Here is a 14,542-nt window from a genome sequence, read left to right as displayed (position 1 = left end):
TGACAACATTTCTCTCTTCATCACAAACCCAGTGAAGGCCTAACACGAGGTTCCTTTCAGCCTGRCTACCACACCATTTTCATTTATTTTGTGTGTCTTTTATATGAGGTAAAGAAAGCTGGGAACCTGTCTGCTCTATATCAAGATTTCTATAGGCAGCTCTAAGGTTTCACTGGGGTCAGGTTTGCACATACCAGACAGTTGTCTGCTCTTGCCAGCTGTGTTTGCTATAAGATATTGTGTCTACCTATAAACCTCGCCTTCAGTTACACTGTTCAGTCTGGAYCAGCTCCTGAGCATAGAAAAGCACCAGCTGCTCTCACAAGCTTAATTCTATGTCAAATTCATCTTGGAAACTAGTTTTCACCACYTTCAGCATCTGAAGAAGAAAAAGAGATTGAAGATAAATGGGAATAGGCAAAGAAAAAGATCCCAGAGGTACTGTCTATCAGACAGAATCAAATGCTGTGCAGAAAACAGCWGTGAAGTGGGACAGCTTCTCCCAAGAAGCAGCTCAAAAACTGTGCTCCCTGCTCCTTCAGCTCTGCTTTTAATGATCTTCTGTTCCTACAGCCTCAGTGAACACCTAAAGTCTCCCTCCTTGAGCAGTGGGCTTCAAGAGGAGAGAGCATGATGTTTCTGGCCTGTCACATGCAGGTTGTGATTGTGCCTACAAAMACCCTGTCTGTATCTTCACAAGTGTCAAAAGAACAAGTGTGGAACTGTGGCCATACTGAAGTTGCAGGATGTTCTGCATACATTCAGGACTACAATAAATACATCAGTCAAAGATCACTTTTTCTAACTCTAAAATTTCATAAATACTTTACCATCTGCTTTTAACCAAGAAAATGGACCAGAGGCTGGGGAATGAATACAAACATGATTATAATTCGCATTGAAAACATGAATAATGTACGAATAGTTGTAAATAAGCAGAAAATTTTTGAAATTTCTTTATACTAATGATACATATTTGGATTGAAATAAGGGTTTTATTTGCTAAACCACATTCTATAATTTATGGTGTATCCTAGATTAATAGTCTTCTCTGTATATTTAGACAATGGATCTACTCGCAAACTCAGAAACAAAGAATAGTGCCCGTGTGTGTAGAAGGGACATAGAACAACTTGGAGATGGTGCCTTCTCACCACAGCACTCAGGCAAAAACCAACGAAGCTGAAATCACTCAGAGGCAAAAACTTGCTCATGGGAAGTGGAACACAAACCGTGACTGAAGTTTTAAGCACAGTCTTTCAAACTAGARATTCTGATGCATTTACATTGTTGAGTTTGAGGAGTCTCAGCTAGAGCTGAACACCCCCGGCTGCCTCATGTTGCCCTCACGAGTTCAGTGACACTGGTGGCTGTCCTGSTCCCCGAGGGGGGACCTGAGCCCCTGTCCATGCCCATCACTGCCTGCTGCCCTGCTCCCCTCCCTGTCCCCCCGCTCAGGGTCTCTTCTGCCATGTCACCCACTCCCTGTCCCTCAGGACACACAGGGGGCTCCCTCTGTCCCCGCCAGCCCCCACACGGGCACAAACAGGTGACCTGTTTCCAGCAGGATAAGAGGATACACAGTCTTAAACTGAGCCAGGGGAAGTTCAGGTTGRACATTAAGAAGAAATTCTTCACAGAAAGGGTGAGTAGATATTGGAATGTGCTGCCCCGGGAGGTGCTGGAGTCACCGTTCCTGCAAGTGTTTAAGGAAAGACGACGTGGTACTTAGTGCCATGGTCTAGTTGCCATGGTGGTGTTCGGTCATGGGCTGGACTCGGTGATCTCGGAAGTCTTTCCGTGCCTGAACAATTCCGCGATTCTGTGAAACCCACCTGGCTGCTAAATCCAGCCCCGCCCCCTGGCTCATCCAGCCCCGCCTGTCCCACTCGCCTGCCTGCTCTGGCCCCGGTCCGCAATGACCACGCTCCCCCCGCTCCTCCACTCTCCTCCCGCCTCTCCCGCCTCTCCACGCTCCTCCCTTTAGCCCCGCCCCTGGGCGTGGTGTCAAACCCCTGGTTACCGCTAAGCCACGCCCCCCGCGTGACCCCGCCCCCATCCTTCTCCCGCCCCTCCCAGGGTCGCTGCGCGGTGACGCAGCAGGAGGAGCTGAGGCGGCGCTTCCCGCCCTTCCTCCTCCTCCTCCTCCTCCTCCGCTCCCGCCGGACGGGGACAGAGCGGCGGAGCCGGGGTCCCTCAGCTGCCGCCGGGGCCTGGGGGAACAGCCGGGCTGCCTCCGGCCATGGTGGCCCGCTCGCCGGCGGAGGGGCAGGAGCAGGCAGGGCGGCGGCGGCCGCCATTGCTCGCGGGGGCCGCGGTACTATGAAGGATGGAAGCGGACGAGGTGACGATCCGGGAGCAGAACTTCCACAGCCAAGTGCGGGAGTACACGGTAAGGTGCCGCCGTCCCCCTCGGACCTCCTCGACCTGTCACTGCTCTCCACCCCAGCCCCGTCCCCGGGTACCTGGGGGTTGTCCCGCTCCCTCCCTCTGTCYTTGCCTGCCCCTCGCCCCAGTGCCCGAAGGGACTCGGGGACTTGTCCCGGGTGGGCACAGMGGTGCGTGCACCTCCCCTGAGGTRCCACGGGGGCTGGAGGATCCCAGCGCTGAGCTCCTGGAGGGCTTTCCTCTCCTTGTGCCTTCAGCGAAAAGGGGAGATGCTGTGTGTGCTTGCGGGGCATGGGTGTGCTCCATAGGGGTGCTTTCGGAACAGGTACTGGTGCACCAACCTCGTGGGCAGTGCTCAACTTCGGTAAGAGATGACTGAGAGCGGATATMGTTAATGTGTATAAGTATCTAAAAAGGAGATGTCACGAGGATGCACCAGTCTTTGCTCCGTGGTGCCAGCCACCAGGACATGAGGCATTAGAGAAACTGATGCACAGGAAGCTCCACCTGAACCTGAGGCAGAGTTTCTTTRCTGTGCAGTTGATAATGSACTAGAACAGATTGCCCAGAGAGGGAGTCTCCCATACTGAACGTATTCAAGAACGTCTGGATGCAATCCTGTCCCATGTGCTCTGGGATGACCCTGTTTRAKCAGGGGGAKCGGACCAGGTGACCCACTGTGGTCCCTTCTAACTGTAAGCCATTGTKGGATTATGTAAACACCTCAGCTTCAGGTGCAGCCTTGTTCTCTAGGTGTGCATGGAATTTTGTTGTATGTCATACCCGTTGTCATACTGGGGTCCTCCTACCTTTTTGGTGCTATTTGCAGTGGCTGTGTGTAACCTATGTGTTTTCCCTGACTCTACCACTCTCCCAGTGGAGCACATGGCAGTGTCTGTGCTGTCCCAGCTCCCTCAGTGCTCCATAGGCAGGTGCAGCACAACACCCTGYGTGCAGACAGAGCAGTTGCAGTTTCCTCTCTGACAGCCTCATAATTGTTTTCAGGACTATTCAAAGCTGATGAAGGTGTTTTGAATGGGGCTTAGTCTCTCCTACTTCAATTCCAGGAAGGAAATACATGCTGCACATGGGAGACATGCAGCAYTTGTGTCCTGTGGACATGCTGTCCCAGCTCAGCCAGGGAATCGTGTTTTCTTTGCTGTCACTGTTGTCTGAGAACAAAATGGATTTCTCTAATTAAAATTTGATTTCATAATTTAGCTTTAAGTATTTTTCAAACTTATTGGGAGACTCTAAAATACCACTGTTAACTGATTTATGTAGGGCTGTGGCTAGGTCACTTGATAGCAGAGACTTACTTGGAATGTGTTAATTCCTCTTCTATATTTTRTGAATCCATGTTAAGACCTTTCTTGTGGTGAGATACTCTACTTCTGGGATGGTTTTTTTTCTGAAGAGTGTAAAACAAGCTTGTATGAAGAGAACAGTTGCTTTAAGAGATTTTTTGGAATGGATGTAGTTTATGTCCTGGGAGCCATGACTAGTGGAGGAGAGCAAAAAGTAAAATACTTTTTTTGTAAAGAAGGCTCAAAGTGTTATCTTAATCACCTTTGGTGTATGTACAAATCTTTTCTCTTTTCCCTCATGTCTGTTTTTCCATTTGTATTTCATTGTGTGCTAATCATCTACTTATTTTTACCAGTCTTGTTCTGATAAATCGGATGCCACCTATTGTGGTTTCATTCAGGAGGAAGCACAGATTTTTGAGTCTGAAGGAAAGGCTGTGCACAGACTCTCTGGTTACTGTTACAGATAGTGAAGGTCTATTAAAGTCTTAAAGAAGTAACTCATCTGTACTGCAGCTATTCCTCTAAAGTTAGAGGGACTTTTTCAGTTGCTCTAGAACACTTGATAAGTCTTTCTATTGGTGTAGTCATGTAAGAAATCACATAGGACATCMGTAACTCATAGAGGTGCAGTGTTGTTTTGTTTGCACAGTGAAGGCAGAATATTCTTGCACTTGAAACTTGGCTTTGATCTTAACATGGATCACAAGCTACCTTTATTATTGTTTAATCAGTGGGAATAATAATAACAATGTTGCCTTTAAAATCATACATCGGTAGAGTTGTGATGGTGTCTTTAATTTATGTTGGAACACCACAGGTCTTTATGAGTGCATAAAGGGCAGCTGCTTTATTCAGCACCAGCTGAGTGTACAGCCTCCCGTGGCTCCCACGTGGCTGCAGGAGAATACTGCAAGCATGAGTACTTGCACTTGTGGTTAGTCTGAGCATGCTGGAGCGCACAGAGTATGTTGCTTAGATGTGCAATTATGTTAACATCCTCTCCTTACCATTCCTGTTCTTGCTGCTCATGARGTTACATGGTGAATAGAATTTCTTAAAATATGCAAATAAACAGTTGTTGTGGGGGCAGTGGGTATAGTCATCAGCCCCTCAGCTGGAGCAGGGAACGTATTCCACTCTGACACATGCATGAAACCTTGCTTCCAGCTGCAGGTGGGCTGGGGGCAGTGGAGCAGTTAATAGAAGCATTTGATATTACAAGAGRTGGTGGCTTTAAACTGGGATAGTCTAGGTTTAGATTAGTTATTTGGAAAAAAATACTTTACTGTGAGGGCAGTGAGGCACTGGCGCAGGTTGTCCAGAGAAGCTGTGGATGCCCCATTCCTGTCAGTGTTCAAGGACAGGCTGGATGGAGCTTTGAGCAACCTGGTCTGGTGAAAGGTGTCCCTGACTATGGCTGGGGTTTRGAGCTAGATGATCTTTAAGGTCYYTTCCTACCCAAACCATTCCATTCCAATTTRTTGTGGAATATTACAGTGGAAGAGACCTCTGTGCCTGCAAGGAGCAGGAGAAATTTATGTTTTCTGTTAGAAGTATCTTTGGAGAGCTRGTTGCATGGCACAGTCTTTACTGGAAGCTAAAATGATACGTTCATGAGCAAAGAGAAATAAAAGTAAGCTGATGTAGTTGAAAAGAAAATCCTTTTCACTTTTCTCTTACAAATTTTCTTTGAATACATACAGAATTTCTATATTGTGCTTTCTGATGGGATTCTAAGGGCACACTGAGTTTAGCTTCAGTGTAATGCATCATTTCTGTTTCATCTGTTCTCCGAACTGGCATGCTACAAAGTTTTCCATAAAGTTGTGTCACATAAAAAAAATTCAAGGCTTGTTATGCTTTTGCTGGTGGTGCCTGTCTCTTTCTGCAGGTGCCAACTTCTGCTAATTCCACCTTCAAAAGACAAGTATTTCTGACACATGTTTATAGATTGAGCAAGGGTAGTAAAAGATTATTTTTTTAAAAAGAAATCCTTCATCTSCTTTTGAGGTGACTCAGTGGTTTAATGCTTAATTTAACTCAGGCCCGTTTGGTCTTGACCTCATTTGGAGTATCTGTATGGCACCTTGTTTTTCAAAAGGGTGCCTGTTTGCAACAAAATCATCTGCCTTGGATTTTGTTGCTTCATGAGGATAATCTTTGCTGCTTGAAGGTGGTTAACTCCCTAGTTAGGCATGGCTATAATTTTGGCATGGCTCTTCAAACATGAATCTGCTCTACAGAGTATCTGTTGTTCTGAACATTTGTTGAAAACACCCAGACTCAGACTGGTCTGAACTTTAAAATTCAGATGGAGTGAAGTAAATGTGGAGACTGTGAACTGGTGACCCAGTGTAAGAAGTGTGGCACAGAAGTTTGCTTGAAGTCATGAGATCCTTAACTTCAACAAAGCCAGAGTCATCTTCAGTTCTGGMTGAAAGGGGCATGTTTCTGAAAAGCAGCTTTAGTTGATTGCAAAATACAGAAAAGKGTTTGTGTTCTGTACTTGATCAGTATTCATGTGAAAGGGTTGTAAAGGCAGGACAATGTTCTGTTAGTTTGCCTTTCTTGGTCCTTTAGATAATTTACAGTTTGCTGAGATCTTGCACATCCATGGAAGATATTTGAGCTTTTAGGGAACTTCTTTTCCCTTGTGTCCGGTTATTGTGTCTGTTTATAAAGTGTTCCATGTTCCTCTGGTATTGTTGTGAACTGTTAATTTCAAATGGAAATGGAGCAAGTGCAATGGTTCAGTCTCTTTGTGGTCCCCTGGGTTTACTTTTTAGAATATTGTTACCTTCCCTTTTTTTTCCAGTTTGGGTCTTCTATTCTGCAGTATTAGCTTGTATTTTTAAAAGTTAAACCTACATATTTTGTTATTTTTCTACTTAAGAACTGTAGGATTTTGAGTATGTAAAAATATGCATGTATACTTGGTTATGAGGGTTCCTTGGCAAAATAATTATGCTGTGCTTGCATTTGTAGTGTGGGAAAAACTGTGGAAGAAAACAATAGAACTACTAGAGTGTATTATTAGAACCACAGAACTATTAGTTAGGAGCTTAAGAATAAATATAGTATATTTGGAGATAGGTTTATTATATTAAATATGTAATTAAAAAATCAGTCCTGGTAAAATAAGTTTAAATACAAATTGCTATTATAACTTTTAAGTGTTTCATGCAAGTTCTGGCAGATATTGAAACTGGTGTAATATGGAGTTTTATGTTAAATGTGATATGCTTCCAGTTGAACGACTAAATATTTCAGGGGTGCTGATGCTACATATTCTGAGAAACTTAGTTTCTCTACTTCTATTAATTCCCTCTACAAAAAGGCTTTTTCTTTAACCATACAACTTCAAAATATTAAGTTCTTTTTTTTGAGGGGGTCAGGTGGTTATTTTGTGTATGTAATTCTGAATCTAATTTTCAGCAAATTAGGAAGGTGTTTTTAGGTAGCTATAACTGTCTCATGTCTTTGGTTTTATTTTTTTTTTTTGTGGTTTTTTTTTTTCCCAATTTCACACTAATACATCTGGCTTTGTTTTCTTAGCTGATTTCTTTTTGTACCTTTGGTCCTCTCATTCTGTTTCAGAGTAGCTGATGTTCAGGATTCTTGTATRTGAACTAGTTCAGTGTGGCTGCTGCTGGCATTTGTCCTCTGTGAAGCTGTAAAATGAGGGAGCTGGTTTGAGCACTTCTGTTGGTAGCGGGCTCTTGTTCATGACCAGTTCTGCTTCCTTAAAAAACGGTAATCTTCACAGGTCCTTTCTTATGCCAGCAATGATGATATTCTGATGGTGGGCCAGGAAGAAATGCTGATTAGAAGCGTGGGTGATTTGTGAGAACAAACTTATTACAAAGACTGAAATGTTTTTGTTTGAATGCTTATGCAAGATTATCTCTTATTAAAAACAAGATGCCTTTCAATTTTTTTTTTTTTACCTGTACACTGAATGCTTGAGGACTACCTTAGATCTTAAATGGCTTCTTGTATTTAAAAAAAATGTCTTTGCCTGTGTTTCTCGGTATTGCTTCTTTTTCTTTTTTCTCTTGAATATTTTGGGAAAGATTTGTAACTGAATAAAGGAGTATTTGTAGTGGTGATGTGAGACAAAGCTGAGAGATGGGTGCACATTTAACATAATTAAATATATAAACTGTTGGCATAATTCTGTCATGTTAAAAGTATACTTTTACTTGTAAACATGGGTGCTGTACTGAACTTTAAGAAGTGATGAGTCACMTTCTGGCTGTTGGTCCTGGGGATCAGCACTGTAGATCCATCTGGAGTCAATAGGCATCACAAAATACTTGGCATAGGCAAGTGGAGAGAGAGATACTTATTCCCAAAACAGAAACAGCTTTTGGAGAGTTCCACTATTTCTGTTTATGTAAAATAAGCAGGGAAGGCTAAGGTGTAAAAATTTGCAATTAGTTAAAATTTGCAAAAATTCCTTTTGAGTTACTGATCTGTTTCTTTTGGGGAGCAGTTGACCAGAAAGGCAACACACTTCATGGAAATTACAGACATATGTTTAAGAAAATTTTGTATGAAGGTGTAATTAGATTTGAGACAATGTAGTGAAAAGCGAAAGAACCGACAGCAAAYAAAATCAGCTTTTCATTACACAACYAAAACCAAGCATATCCATGCTGGGTTTTGTTTGAGTAGCTGGGTGCAGAGTAGAGAGCTGGATAAAACGTCAGGGTGTAACTGGGAGATTGGAGGGKTGTAATAACAACTCAGTCTTTGCTGTGAGGAGGTTGCTGTGTGTTACTGAGTTTATTAGCACAAGATCCTCTGGGAAGAAGTGTTTTCAGAGATGTTTCAGAGGCGGGTTGGAGAGAGAACCTGAAGCATGTTGCCAGTGACATTATGATAAGAAATTCCAAGTTCATTTCTGGTGACACAGATGGAAATTTGGGTTAAGGAAGACTATCTAAAGAAAACATTCCATTCATTATACATTTCCTGCTTGTATTTGAAGATTATGCAAGTGATTTTTTTCTTCTTACTTGTAGACTGAAGTGCTTTCTCCTTTCCTGTCTTTTAGCCTTCCATATTTAACTTGGTATTTATCCTCATTTAGAAGGGCAGGGATAACTCTTGTTCAGAAAGTCTTAGCTTCTGCATCACTCTCTACTCCCACGCTCTCCYGCTTACCTTGAAAACCACAGACGCTTTCCTATAACCATGTGCTGTCAAATAACTYGGGGCACTGCCTTCTTAGGAACAATCATGTACAAGAATTTATATCACTTATAACACAGGAAGAGGAGAGACTTTGAAAGTCACGACTGGAGTTTGTTTTTATGCATCTAATGATGARCAACCCTTATTGTTGCATCACTCTGCAGGGTAGAGCCAGGTAGAGATGATCTGGAACAAGCTGCTGCTCTAACCCCCTGATTAGGCATTCATGTGACAGGTGAGATTGCTTCAGACTTTCAGCAGCTTTGACCTATGTTCTTTGGGGCCCAATTGACTCTCATAAAGATGGTTTCAAAATCATGTTGCTGTTTTATCAGCYGGCTGTTGAATATTCATATATATTAGTGTTGCTCAGCTGCTTCCCACATGTTTCTAGTGGTTTCTAGTTTTTTGATTAGCCGGGTATGTTAAAAGTTGTTTCTGACTACCATCAAGGTGGTTTCAAGAGAGAGCCCTATGCTTTGTACTGTTTTAATATTTGAATACTTAAATAATTTTTGAAAATTTTAGCTAACTGGAAAATACAGAACTGTTTCAATTTCTCTATTTCCAAATCATGTGTGCTCTCTGCAGAAGGTAGTAAGTGTATGGATGGCACTGAAGTCTGCATATGGCTGAGTTTAATATACAGAGGATAGAAGCAGTGTATGCATGTGATATTATTTCCTTATTTACCTTCTTGTCCTACAATATGTTTCCAGGATAGGCTTCACAACTGTCATCAAAACACAGTGCTTCACAGTTTTACTGTTGATATTAAGTGCCTGTTTATCCCTTGAGTATCCCATTGTTTATCTAACTATAATTTCTGTTCTTGGTATATTTATGGGAACAATTGATGCTGATGMGTTTTAGTTGAATTTGATGATAGGAACATGTCTAAAATATTTGCTGAGTTTCAGACTGTGGTAACTGATATCCAGTAGAGTCTGCATAATTGGTGACAACTATGAAAACATAAAGGTATTTCAGTTAAAATCTTCAAATTCAGTTTGTGTTTTTAGAGTGGGGGTGCCACTTAAAAATGCTRCAGGATATATGTGTGAGAAGACAAGGAAGAATATTTTTATGTGTTAGGGTGAGAAAGTTCATTAGTTCTGTCTTCTAAGATCTTCTGCATCTTGCCCTGAAAATTATTATTAGCCAAAGAAGCTGTCTTAAATAAATCTTTTACCAAGTCTGTATTATTGAGAATTTTGAGGGTTTTTTTTTTTAGAAATGAATTTTTAATGGTATGACTCTGAACTTTTAATATAACCAGTTACTGCAGCCTGACTTTCCAGTATTGAATAATGCTTTCATTCAGGGACAAGAATGTTAGCATGGTCTAGGTTGGTGCTATTGGAGTTAATTTTAGAGAGTGTTTTCAAATCTTGCACTAATGCTGACATTCTTCACTAAAGGACTGTAGGAGCTGGTTTTTATCTTCACCAGAATTTCTAGTACACAGAATATATTTTTGGATGTTTTGTACTTTGTTTTGGATCCTGGAAGTTTTTTCTAGATAAGCAAGCCTAGGCACCTGCCTCTAAAACACTTCTAATTTCTTCACGACTTAGGAAYCAAAAAAAGTGGGTCAGCCTCTAGCACATGTTTTTAAGTCAGGGAGGAGTCCTGAGAAGAGACCATACAAGTSGGGAAATCGTAAGTATGGAGGGCAGTGTTAATGAGCAAAATTAATGTCTGTAGCCATAGACCGTAATGGGACATATTTGATATTTTCTCATAAGATTAAATTTAGTGGGTATGCCAAGAGTATGAGTCTGACTGGTTTAGTGTGAACTTAATSTAATCAGAGAGTGCAGAGTTAATGTCTCATTTTGAGAAAAATGAGATTTCCAGACCAGATGATACAATGAATGCCAAGGTTCGACTAAAAGCAGTGTTACAATTTTTAGTTTTCTTTAGTGTGCRTAGTTTGTTGTAGGTCACTTACTGTTGACACATCCAAAACAGGTGGAACGCCTTGTTTGCTTTATAGATGTTAGTGGGATAATTGAGTTATTAGAAATAGACCAAGCAGAACTGCTTGTCTCCACCTGTGTTTTCTTGCTGTTTATTCCTTCCATCTTTTTTTATGAGTAAACAAAAGCGTTTGCCAAATGGGACAGTAGGAGGAAGCTTTTTAGTTGCTGTGTGGTATTTTAATGCACATTAAAATACTTTAGCAGCATTAGAGCAGGAAGATACGGATGTATAATGCTGTGTTTGTTGTTTTCTCTTACAGAAATTAAAACCCAGAAGTGCAACACTATTATTTTTTGCAGATAGTAATCACAGGCAAAATACTGTTTCATTTTCAACACTTAGACATGTAAATAGACATACTCTACATGGTGATGTTACTCAGAGTGATCTCTGCCTTYTCTCTGTACTATTTTTTCTGTTTAGGGAAAAGGACTCATTTTGTAAAGTAACAGCTAGAAGTGGAGATGTCCTTTGTTACGTCTGTTGCCCTTTTTTGTGTATCATTTGCATACAAATGCTTGCAGATGTGATAGCATGAACTTTTTTTTTTTTTTTAAATACTGACACAGCCACTTCATTTCAAAGTTATTTCCTTTCTTCCCTTACTTTTTGAAGCTTCTTGATCTTTCATTTTATACATGGMCTAGTAAAATGCTGTTTGCTGCTTGTCTGTTTTGCTCCTCCAGATTTTCCCTGTTCTAGATGCTASTATGCAGTCAAGTTGGAGGAAACCATCACTTATCTGCTTTGATGCTTTTCAAGTGCAAATGAACCTGTGTTGAACCTGTATTTCGTGCTTGGAACTGTGTTAGGTTAAAAAWCATTCCTAAGGTCTGTGACTTCTCTCTGTGAAGGAGTTCTGTGGTGGTTCATTGCTGCTGAAAGTTGTTGCTCTGCAAGATGTTTGGTTCCTTCGCAGTGGGAGGATATCCCTCACACAGTCCCACAGGGGCCTGTGCTTTCACTAATACTTTCAAACACATTCATAAATGACCTGGAGAAGTGTATAAATTATGAGTTGACTAAGTTTGTAATGGTGCTTATTTAGTCAGGATAGTAGAAAAATAAGGYTGAGTGGACTCCAGGCTCCTTCTCAGGGGAGGGTCAGCTATGGTATCAGACTAGGTTACTTYGGACTGAAAAACCTCCAGGAATGGAAATAGTACAGTCTTGCTGGGCAACTGGTTTCACTGCATGGCTCTCCTCAGGAAGGGGATTTCTTCTTACCTCCACTCTCATCCTTCCACTGACACCACAGTCAAGAGCTCTGCTGTCTTGTTAATGCCTTCCCCATAGATACTGGCAAGCTGCTCTCAGGTCCTCCTGAAGCCTTGTTGTTCCCAGGCTGAGCACACTGAGGTCCTTCAGCTGTCTGCACCAGGCCAGTGTTCCAACCTCCTGACCATCTTGTCCTTATCTCTTGATCATCCTTTCTGCAATTACCAACATCTTTCCTGTGCTGGTGGCTCAAAACTAGATACAGTAACTACACGTGACAGGATGAATGCTGCTTGGAGAGAGATAATTACTTCCTATGATTATTGGCTTCGCATCAGGTAATGCAGCCTGGGATGCTGTTTAAGGTGTGTGCTATCAGGGCACACTGGCTGAAAACTATTGAACCATTACTGGACAAGGCACCTGCATGCTTTCTTCCTTGTGTAATCTACAGCTGTMGCTTCCCCACAACATTTGGGAATAATTTCATGCTCTGTAAATARAATCTTGTGTGTAAAAATGGAGCTTTTAATTTGCACGCACACAAATTGCAGTTGTAAAAGATGGTTGAATCTTGTTTGTAAGAGGAGAAAAAGAGCAACTTTCACATTTTGAGCATAGTCTTTCTTATCATGAAAGTGTAGCTCTAACGCTTGCATCAGAAGATGACACTTTACCAATCTGAGGCACGAATTTCAGTGCCGGAGTTTTAAAGATCATCCACACGGACAAATTAGTGTCAGCTGATCTTTAGTAATTATCAGTGGAATAAGTACAATGTAATTTGACCTAGTTCTGACCTAGTTTAGTTCTGCTTGTSTTTAATGCCAGACCCTTCAATGCTGGCCCCTTAGAGGAACATGGCATGCTGGTGATCTCCAGCTTCATTCTCAGAGGAACTGAGAGCTTGTGGTACAGATCCAAAAGTGTGATATGGATCATACTTGAATGACTTTGGATGAGAGATCCAAATGCATGACTCTGTGGAAGAGCTGCGTACAAGGTACCTAAGAATGTAGTGCTGTGTGTCTCCAGAAGCAGCCTCTTCTGGTGTGTCYGGTGTGTAATCTAAGCAGGAGCAATAGGGCACTTCCTTTCCCAAATGAAGATTAAGGGCTCCAGGGGAAGACAGGTTTCTTTTGCTTGTCCTGTCAGAGGTTTTACTTAGTCCATGGGAAGACGTGAATGAATTATATGCTTGAGGTTTGAAGACTTCTTAATGTGCCACCTCTTAAAAAGGAGCCCCTGGATGAGGTGCAGAATCCATATGCCTTGTTTTCAATTACTGAGTGGTGTGGAGGAGACACACACACAAAAACATTAAAAATTACTAAGAATTGCTTTGGTTGACTGTTTGGCTATAATATAGTCAAATCTTGGGCCCCTCATGATATCCTTTATATTTTGATCCATTTGGTCAAACATGGACTGAGTGTATTTCCTCTGTAAGGTCAGAATGTGCTATGGATATGTTTAAAGTAGCTTCCTGATCTAACTGTGGCAACAGATCCACAACTACTTACCCTCAAATTTGGAATGAATTTAAGGAAATAAAATTTAAGTTTGAAAGGTATTATTTCTTGTGAAGTGGGGAACATCAGAAATCCCTACTCATCACAGTTGGGTACATCTCTGCACAGTGTCTTGACTTCTATAAGTCAAACCTAGAGAAGCTTCATTTGAACTCCAGTGAAAAACTCCTTGCAGAGAACTTGGGTATCTGAGGAATACAGCTTGTCCTAGTTTTTCTGTATTTCCAGCATCCTTAATTTTTGTCAGCTGTTATTGTAGAGRTGGGTGATGGCATAAACCACTGCTTTTTGGTTGGAAATAACTTGCAATATAATTTGGATTCAACATTGTATTCCATTGTTGCCTCCAATGACACATACAGTAGTTTTCAAAAAGAAAGATGAAATTTGCAGAATACAGGCTCTTTTAATTATTTTTTTAAAACTGAATATATCAATGTAGTTTTGTGTATGGTGTTTTTTGTGAGTAGTGCCCTATTTCAGTATGACTACCTGTGCTTTTTAGTAAGTGATTAGAAATAGAATTGACAGATGATTGTATGTAGAGTGACATTGAGGTGTGGTTTAAAAGAAAAGAAAAAGACATGGTGACAAACTTGAACCCTAAAACCAAGTTTCTACTGAAACTTGAGAACTACTCAGTTGTAAGCAATTGGGGAGGGCAGTGCTGATGGATTCAGTGACCAGAGGGTAATGCTGAATTACCAGTATAATTCTCAGGTGAGCGTGGAGAAGCATTTTCAGTGCAGCAAGAAGAGCTTAGTGCTGCTACATACAGCTGTGAGATTGTACCTGGTATGCTGCACACAAGCCCACTTTATACTTGAGAAGCATAAAGTGAAACTACAGCAAATACTAACAAAGCTCATATTTTCTTTTTCTAATGCAAACATGTCCTGAAACAAACAG

The 14,542-nt window shown here is 41.5% G+C and overlaps 1 protein-coding gene across 1 annotated transcript in view; it reads left to right on the top strand.

Annotated features, from left to right (window-relative positions):
- The first annotated feature begins 2,088 nt into the window (after positions 1-2,088).
- The window catches only part of LMBR1 (limb development membrane protein 1), a 69,116-nt gene continuing 56,662 nt past the window's right edge, over positions 2,089-14,542 (top strand). Inside the window, exon 1 of the mRNA XM_057371074.1 lies at positions 2,089-2,392. Within this exon, the coding sequence (XP_057227057.1) occupies positions 2,330-2,392 (63 nt within the window). The 5' untranslated portion in view covers positions 2,089-2,329. The remainder of the gene's footprint in view (positions 2,393-14,542) is intronic.

Source organism: Malurus melanocephalus, unplaced genomic scaffold (genome assembly GCF_030028575.1).
Source record: "Malurus melanocephalus ecotype Western Australia unplaced genomic scaffold, MMel_1.1 scaffold_140, whole genome shotgun sequence".
In the NCBI taxonomy this organism is placed as follows: domain Eukaryota; kingdom Metazoa; phylum Chordata; class Aves; order Passeriformes; family Maluridae; genus Malurus; species Malurus melanocephalus.
Note: the sequence above shows the minus strand (reverse complement) of the source record. Positions and strands in the feature narration are given on the sequence as shown.